The following is a 9,653-nucleotide window of genomic DNA, read 5'->3' on the forward strand; positions in this document are numbered from 1 at the left end:
GGAGTAGATAACATGGACCAATCAGAAGGATTCGAACATGAATGTTTGAGAAATTAAAGGAATCGACCCTTCCATCTCAACTCATCCTATAACCATCATCAAGGATAGTAACAGACAGGTATTCTTTAAGGCCTTAGCTTATTCTACACAAAGATGGACAACACAACGTACAGCAACACGACTGATATTATGCCAGCACAGGCTCGAATGATGAAGTTACCGGACGTCTGGATAACCCAAGTTGTTGGTACCATCGAAGCCATCATGGCTATACTTGCCCTCGTTGGCAACGTGGTTTTCGTTGCGGTGATTCTGCTGAAGAAACAACTTCGTACATATGGTAACGTCTACTTGGCTAATCTCAGCGTTACTGATATAATTGCAGCAGTATTCATTTCTGCAATATCCAGCGACTCCTACTTTCGCCGTGGTTGGAGATTTTCAAGAACATTTTGCGTTCTCCATCAGAAACTGCATCCTGGCTTGTTAGCAATATCCTTAATGCTCAGTGCCGCTATTGCCCTGAACAGATACGTGTATGTTGTCCACAACGAGAAATATCGTCGGCTTACCAACAAAGTGTCGGTGGCAATATCTCTGGCGATATGTTGGATTTATCCTATAATATTAAATGCCGTGGGTAAGTCTTTATACCGACCTCCTATATTCAGATGCCAAGGAACAGGCACATCCTTAATAAAGTTGTATATCATATACTTTACCTATTACATTGCAAGTGCCGTTGTCGTAGTCAGCTATTTTCTGATATTCCTATTCATACGTAAAAGTCGACGACGAATCCAGGCTCACGGAACAAACCAGCAAGGAAACAACCAAAACAACGACAACTCCAAAAGTCCAAGCCCACAAGAAGTGCGCATGTTAAAGGTCCTACTCGCCGTGTTCTGTCTTTGCCTCCTCGGTTACTTGCCGTTCGTAATCGTACTAAATGTATACAAGGAATTGAAAATGAGAGCACCGCCCGATGTTTTACTGCTGTTGTACCCGTGCATGCACATCGGTGGCGTTATGAACCCGATCTTGTACGGTGTTAGCAACAAGAATGTTCGGAAAGCCTACATGGAGTTGGTAACAGGTCGAATAATCTGGAAGGCGTCAACACCAGTCACGTCCATGAACACCACCGTAACGTAGCCTGCCGAAAAACTTGGTATGCTTTCCAGACGAACAAGAAGTCATCAAGCGAAGGAAAGTAGAGAAAAACGAATAGAAAAAGAAGAGAAAGCATATTGCACTTATTCAGTCTCTCTCTCTCTCTATCTCTCTCTCTCTCTCTCTCTCTCTCTCTCTCTATATATATATATATATATATATATATATATATATATATATATATATATATATATATATATATATATATATATATATATATCTTATAAAGACACCGCTAAATGTCAACAATTCAAAGGCGGTAGATATAGACCCGATGCTATCCCTAACTGTACAACTTTCAATCAACTGTTTTAACAAGAGGCATTGATGATTTTACTGAGACTGTAGGCATATATCATGTAAAGTTGAGACTGTAGGCATATATCATGTAAAGTTGATGCGTTTGCAGACTTACTGTCAACGATATTGTGCTTGAGTTGTACTTTAATATGCTGTAATAGATATCTTTATATGAAGAAATAATTGTCGTAAGATTGAAATATTGAATTCGGAATTTGTTATACAATACCTATCAGCTTTGAATTCGATCAACTGCACATTATCTTCTTGGAAAACACTCGTACACATATAGTTAGTTTGTCATTCATTCATTCATTCATTCATTCATTCATTCATTCATTCAGACACCAACGACTTTCGCTCTGTTCGGCTGCCACAAATTTGGTCTGTTAATGGTTGTATTTCTTTGTAAGGAGTGAAGTATTGCCTTCAGCAAAATAGATGTGTCAGCTTTTTACCCAATTTAAAACGAGTATAATTAGATGTGTAAATGTACAATCGCTATCCTTCAGAACAGTGCTTTTAAAGTGTCTATTGTTACCATGGCAATGGAACAAATAGATAAATAAATGGCGAAGGTTGATCAAATTATTTCAGTTGCGGTTTCCCTACAGAAGAAATACTTTAAAACGGTTATTGTACGCAGTGTACCAGTTGTGAGAATTTTTTAAAGATTAACAGATTGTTCTCTAAGATTCTGTAAAATCTATATTCGTCAAGCTCTCTCACTTGTCCTATATTTGTAATTGTGTGTAATGTGAGAGACATAAAATCTGTTTTCCCATCATGGCATTTAAACTGATGATCTGTAGCAAAATCAATACAATGGCGCTATAGGTTTACGCATTGGCGGATACATATCCAATTGAATGTGTTAAAAGTAGGAAAATCTTTTTTTTAAAGATATTTTATAGTGTCTTTGGACAAAATGCTACAACTTAGACGTCTTCATTGCAAAATATACTCGTTTTAAAGTGCTCTTGCAGGGATTTGAAATATTTAGAATTGTCGTCCGTCATTTCCGTGATGTTATTTATAATATCATATATACCACAGGTCGAAAGATTAGCACACTATCCAAATTACGGAGAGACGTGCGTGGCCAAGACTGACCAATCACAGCGAGAGTTAAAACTTTCAGATCTTGCCCTTTAACAGCAATTACTATAAGGGCTAATCGCAACAAGAACTAAACACATTATGATATTATTAATAGATAGTGATGATTTTCTAAAAAATGTGTAATGCACTTTCACAAAATGATTTTAAATGATTAAGATTTTCGCATTAAAAATCTTAATCATTTTGAAAGAGTACTTTAGTATGGATTTAAATTAGGAATCCGTCATTTCCTTAATGTGTGTTTTTTTATCTCTGAAGTAACATTACATACATATGCCATAGATGTGAGTGGGTGGCATATGTGCAATATCAATACTGTTGAATAGAACGTACACTATCCTCTTAGGGGGAAACGTGGACAACATGGACCAATCAGAAAAGCCTCATTATTATAGGGAAATGAAGGGAATCGACTACTCATTTTCTGATAACCCCGTCAACTAACGACCATAACTGTGATGCTATGTGTTGATACCAACAGCTACACACGTAAAGTGGATTGCTGTTTACGATCTCTTCGCTACACACAGAGATAGACATCATGGGGCATAGTAACACCACCGATGTGATATCAGCACAGGCTAGCATGATGAAGTTACCGGACGTCTGGGTAACCCAAGTTGTTGGTACCATCGAAGCCATCATGGCTATACTTGCCCTCGTTGGCAACGTGGTTTTCTTTGCGGTGATTCTGCTGAAGAAACAACTTCGTACATATGGTAACGTCTACTTGGCTAATCTCAGCGTAACTGATATACTTGCAGCAGTATTCATTTCTGCAATATCCAGCGACTCCTACTTTCGCCGTGGTTGGAGATTTTCAAGAACATTTTGCGTTCTCCATCAGAAACTGCATCCTGGCTTGTTAACAATATCCTTAATGCTCAGTGCCGGTATTGCCCTGAACAGATACGTGTATGTTGTCCACAACGAGAAATATCGTCGGCTTACCAACAAAGTGTCGGTGGCAATATCTCTGGCGATATGTTGGATTTATCCCATAATACTATACTCCACGGGTGACATTAATAAGTCGAAGTACCAGCCTCTTGTATTTAGGTGCCGAGGGTACGACACCCCTTTGATAAAGATATATTTTATCTACGGCACCAACTACATTGCAACCGCTGTTGTCGTTGTAAGTTATTTTCTGATATTCCTGTTCATACGTAAAAGTCGACGACGAATCCAGGCTCACGACACTAACCAGCAAAGCAGCAGCAGCAACAACAACAGCAACAACAACAACAACAAGAAAAGTCCAAACCCACAAGAAGTGCGTATGGTAAAGGTCCTAATAGCCGTGTTCTGTCTTTGCCTCCTCGGTTACTTGCCGTTTTTAATCTTATTGAACGTTTACAGAGCGTTAGGCACGAGACCATCACCCGATACCCTATTGCTTTTGTACCCGTGCATGCACATCGGTGGCGTTATCAACCCGATCTTGTATGGTGTAAGCAACAAGAACGTTCGGAAAGCCTACAAAGAGTTGATAACAGGTCGAATAATCTACAAACCACCGACAACAACCACACATATTACAAATACTTGAGTTTTCGAATGACAGGAAATGCAGACGTGGGCAAAAGAAAGAACTGAGGTGAACAATTCCGTATATTTGTTACTATTATCTAGATTTCTTTTCTAATTGCATTTAATAATTAATTTCACCACATTCTAATATCAAGATTATCCAACCCTGACATTACTGATATTTATCTACAATGGCTCTCATGTTACCTAAGAAATCGAAATCAATCAGTAACTATCAATGGTGTCTCTTCAGCATCCCAAAGTCTGGAATCTGGTGTACCACAAGGTTCCGTGCTCGGTCCCTTACTTTTCTGCATATTCATCTCACTTGGACAGCTTATTCGTCAACGTGACTTGAATTTCACCTGTACGCAGACGACAATCAATTGTAATTATCAGTTTTACCGTTAGACACCTCACCCTCAGTCGACATCATGGAATCAGACGTTCATGACACCAAATCCTGGATGACCCGAAATAAATCAAAACTGAAGTATGGTAAAACTGAAATGCTGCTTATAAGATCTAAGTTCAGGCACCTGCCATGTCCAATCAACCAATTCTCGATTGGCTCTAGTAACATAGACTGTCGACAGTTGTTCGTGCTTTTTTGCTACGTTTTTATCTAAAACTACATTCGTCACTCGTTGCTATCACTATGCGGTTATAGTATTGGGCCGGATCGAGGCGAGGCGACGACATTAGTTTTAGTTAAAACGTAGCAAAAAAAAGGCACGAACGACTGTCGACTGTACGTGTCTATAGTAACATCCAATCAGATTCAGCTAGGAATATAGGAGTCATCTTTGATTGTCATCATACGTACAGAAAACATATCTGCAACCTGTCACTCCATTTACTTTCATCTCTGCAACATCGGTGATGTTCGTCATTTTCTCAGTAAGACAGCAACTGATCAAGCCCTCCCTTTTTCCAATCTTGACTATGGCAATGCACTTCTTTACAGACTACCATATGAACACAGCTGCCAGGATCATCAAATTCGTGCAAATGACTACTATTAATAACAATTGACATATACAATGTTTATTTATCATCTTAACCAATCACTATATATTTACATGAATGTCTATTTTGTATCGTCTACTAAGTATGACATATAGATAGATGGTTTTAGTCGACGAGACCTTTTCTCACAGCTTTATATAACATGTCAAAAGTATTAAAGAACTTTGAAATTATATATATATATATATATATATATATATATATATATATATATATATATATATATATATATATATATATATATATATATATATATATATATATATATATAAAGCACGTAAAGTGAACGACTGTAATATTACGCCTGAAGATCCTTCGGGTGAAACGATCCGTAGCGTAAATCCATAATGTAATATCATACTCGTCTTCTGTCTTCTTTCATTATATATATATATATATATATATATATATATATATATATATATATATATATATATATATATATATATATATATATATATATATATATATATATATATATATATATATATATATATATATATATATTCGTGCACTTCACATTTTACATTACCAAGACTCGTATCATACATATTATATAAATAGAAGAATTTGTTTGGTGACAAGTCCGTTTTCAAGCTGCGCTACTTGAGTAGTATTCTCTCAATCAGTAAGCCAACAGTTATATTCACTGAAAATTGTTAAAATACCAATATTTGGACACTCCACTTGTCAATGTGATGTGGAAGTCTTTTCCGTCTGTAAGTCACTGCTACCATGAAAGGCTGAACTCATTGTTGCACGGGGCGTTCATCTTGTGTGCGGGCCCAAAAATGAATTTGAATGGCCCATACTGTGTGCACCTTTACGCAAATATGCTTACCCACGAGTGATTCAATATCGTTCAGGGTGTACGATGTTATGATCAAGTCATTATATATAACCAAAAAAAAAAACAATTTTAAAAAACACGTTGCAGTTACAGTTAGCATGTCTTTAAATTCAAAGTAACTATATGTTTATTAACCTACATGTAAAAAGATCAACATATATATCTTCTGTTAGACTTAACTTAATACTAGAACTCTTTCAGTTTAAGAAATATATGAATATAAGAATATTATGTCCTCTGTCGTTACATTTGAACCATCTCTGTTAATCATTCATTTGATAAACGTTGTGTCTCTGATCTGATTGAATATGAAATGATGGCTTGCCAAAAAGATTCACGAAACGTGAAATTTGATCGCATGAATTTATCGTGAAGGCAATGAACACTTAATAGGCTTTATTTCCTGTATATGTATTTGGAGAATATTTTCATGAAATAATGATATCACAATGTATGCTATGAACAATTTCAGATGTACATGTATTTAAGTAATTATGTTATTCTTTGTGAAAGGTATCTATTTGATTGAAATAAAAGAATGTCTACAAAATTTAAAAAAGATGTCATTCAGATGTACATTACAGGACAATTTGTGGGTATATTGTATGTGATAAATGTGTATGCGTATATACTGCAGTGTAGATTAGTACGGTTTTATTGCATATGTTCCGAAACGGGCTTAATCTACCTCCTCCGTATATCATCTTCCCACGAACGGTGAAGGAATATAATACTTCTAAGAATTATACTGACACTCTAGCAAATGATAATAAATGAACATAAAAAGTGGAAGAATAACAAACAGTAAATATACGCATGTATACGTATGTATGTATGTATGTATGTATGTGTATGTATCTATGTATGTATCTATGTATGTATGTATGTATGTATGCAACTATGTATGTGATGTAACTATGTATGTATGTATGTATGTATGTATGTATGTATGTATGTATGTATGCAACTATGTAACTATGTATGTATGTATGTATGTATGTATGTTAGTACATGTACGTCGCTATCCGCTATGGCAAGCCAAGTAGGCAAAAAGAATATTTTGAATTGGAATTTTGTTTTCAAAATGTTTTATATTGCTTGTACGATTTCCTTTTATATGTCCAATTTTCTGTTATTTTTCTGCCATTTTTATATATATTTTCACTTTTCAAATATATTTTTGTCTTATCTTCTTTTAGTTCAAGTTTTTGTTTTGTTTTGTTTTTTATTTCGAGCCGACTTCTTTTTATTCTTTTGGCGATTTTTTTTGTTTCCAGTCTAGGACCACTCGATTTCCATCGCAGGGGTGTGGAGTAGCTCTGATATGACTGACGTCTGGTAGGCCTAACATGTTGTTATACTCAACTCGCGTGCACACTTGATTTGAATACACACGAATTCTATAATTCAATGAACTACATTCTAGATAGGCGGGCGATGGTTCTTGGAGTTTTAATGCGTTTTTTTATATATTTTTGATACACATGTTACATTCTATGACTGCACGAAATACATTCTAGCGTCGGGCGGTCGACGGTCTAGGAAGCTTGCACGAAATACATTTAATGCATTCAATGCGTTGAATGAGTGTATCATGGACATTCTACGATCGGGTGATCGGCTGAGGAACTTGTATTATAAAGGAATGGACTCATTACGTTCAATAAGTTTATATTTCAAATAACTTTTTCGAAATTTTATTTGAATAACTTTATTGTGGGATATCGAAGTGTTTGTATTTTTCTAGCGGGTAGTGTGACTCGCCTGTGTACATTAACTTCATATGAAATATGTGTATACTGTACTATCATTCAAACAAAGGGCATATTAACACTATTTTGTTAAACACCACTTTTTGTGTACACTAATCTAGACAAGTATGTGCGAGCAGCATATCAACTTCATACTTCATGCTATGAAAAGATACGGAAGTGGCCGGAGGGATAAAGACTAAGATGAGGAATATATCACATGTAATTCTTACGGAGTTCATATGACCACAGGCATTCTTTGATATCACAAACAGAATTTTTTAATCAACCTAACCAAAAAGGCTATGATGTTAATTCCCTGGAAAACTTCGAACTTGTCCGGATTCATGTTCTTTTTACACCGAAATGGTACATGATTTTGAAAATGCATGCTATCAACCACAATAATTCAAAACTATTGCACTCAATATAGACATGGAGGTAGGAAGGACTTTTTACCTCCACGATGTAGAGGAGATGCGTTCCGTATTTTGTTAACCAATTTATGCAAATCACAACCATCGTCATAAGCGAAGTAGTTCGGCAAACCTTCACTATGGCACAACAACCAAATTAAGAAACAGCAGTAAATCTGTGATAGTGACTCTGAGCCGAAATGTTGAACTAAATACCATCCCACAGTTAAACACTGCTATACAAATCACTGCTATCCTATATATTTCTGTCCTTTCTGTTCTGATTTCTCTGTTTTGCACTCACTCACTCACTCACTCACTCACTCACTCACTCACTCACTCACTCACTCACTCACTAAGACACCAACGACTTTCGCTCTGTTCGGCTGCCACAAATTTGGTCTGTTAATGGTTGTATTTCTTTGTAAGGAGTGAAGTATTGCCTTCAGCAAAATAGATGTGTCAGCTTTTTACCCAATTTAAAACGAGTATATTTATATTTGTAAATCTACAATCGCTATCCTTCAGAACAGTGCTTTTAAAGTGTCTGTTGTTACCATGACAATGGAACAAATAGATAAATAAATGGCGAAGGTTGATCAAATTATTTCAGTTGCGGTTTCCCTACAGAAGAAATGCTTTAAAACGGTTATTGCGAATTGTATGCAGTGTACCAGTTGTGAGAATTTTTTAAAGATTAACAGATTGTTCTCTAAGATTCTGTGAAAACTATATTCGTCAAGCTCTCTCTCATATATATATATATATAGTAAATAGTTTCAAACTCGTAGAATAGAGTGCTCGATGCTTGGGTAAGCAGGGCGGGAATAATCAAAGTAATGTTGGTTGGAACTTGAGGTGCTTAGTTGTTACTCCGAGTTTCACGCTCAAAGCGATCATCAGACAACTGTTGTCTGATGATCGCTTTGAGCGTGAAACTCGGAGTAACAACTAAGCACCTCAAGTTCCAACCAACATTACTTTGATTATATATATATATATATATATATATATATATATATATATATATATATATATATATATATATATATATATATATATATATATATATATATATATATATATATATATACTAATTCAGTGTAAGAGGTAAGTCATAAACTGAAGGAAAAGCGCTCAATACTGAGAAGTAGAGCTGTATTACACAAAATACACAAGTTATGGTACGGAGCCGTTACTCAGAGTTTCACGCTTGAATGCGATCTTCGGACGACGCATTCAAGCGTGAAACTCTGAGTAACGGCTCCGTACCATAACTTGTGTATTTTGTGTATATATATATATATATATATATATATATATATATATATATATATATATATATATATATATATATATATATATATATATATATATATATATATAACTCCGTGAGTATCAATCTGCTAAGACATTGCTCTATACCGCAGTGGCAGAGCGCAATAGTTTTGGTAGTACTGGAACTCTTTCTTGGTTGTA

General features: G+C 35.5%; 2 protein-coding genes across 2 annotated transcripts; both read left to right on the forward strand.

Annotated features, from left to right (window-relative positions):
* Positions 1-153: 153 nt before the first annotated feature.
* On the forward strand, positions 154-1,155 carry LOC144433721 (melatonin receptor type 1A-A-like). The gene has a single exon (XM_078122076.1). It carries the CDS (start codon positions 154-156, stop codon positions 1,153-1,155), a length of 1,002 nt encoding a protein of 333 aa, XP_077978202.1.
* Positions 1,156-3,136: 1,981 nt separating this feature from the next.
* On the forward strand, positions 3,137-4,147 carry LOC144433723 (melatonin receptor type 1A-like). Its single transcript, XM_078122078.1, has one exon. The coding sequence runs from the start codon at positions 3,137-3,139 to the stop codon at positions 4,145-4,147; it is 1,011 nt and encodes a 336-aa protein (XP_077978204.1).
* Positions 4,148-9,653: the final 5,506 nt, after the last annotated feature.

The sequence above is a fragment of the Glandiceps talaboti genome, chromosome 4, assembly GCF_964340395.1.
Source record: "Glandiceps talaboti chromosome 4, keGlaTala1.1, whole genome shotgun sequence".
Taxonomy (NCBI): domain Eukaryota; kingdom Metazoa; phylum Hemichordata; class Enteropneusta; family Spengelidae; genus Glandiceps; species Glandiceps talaboti.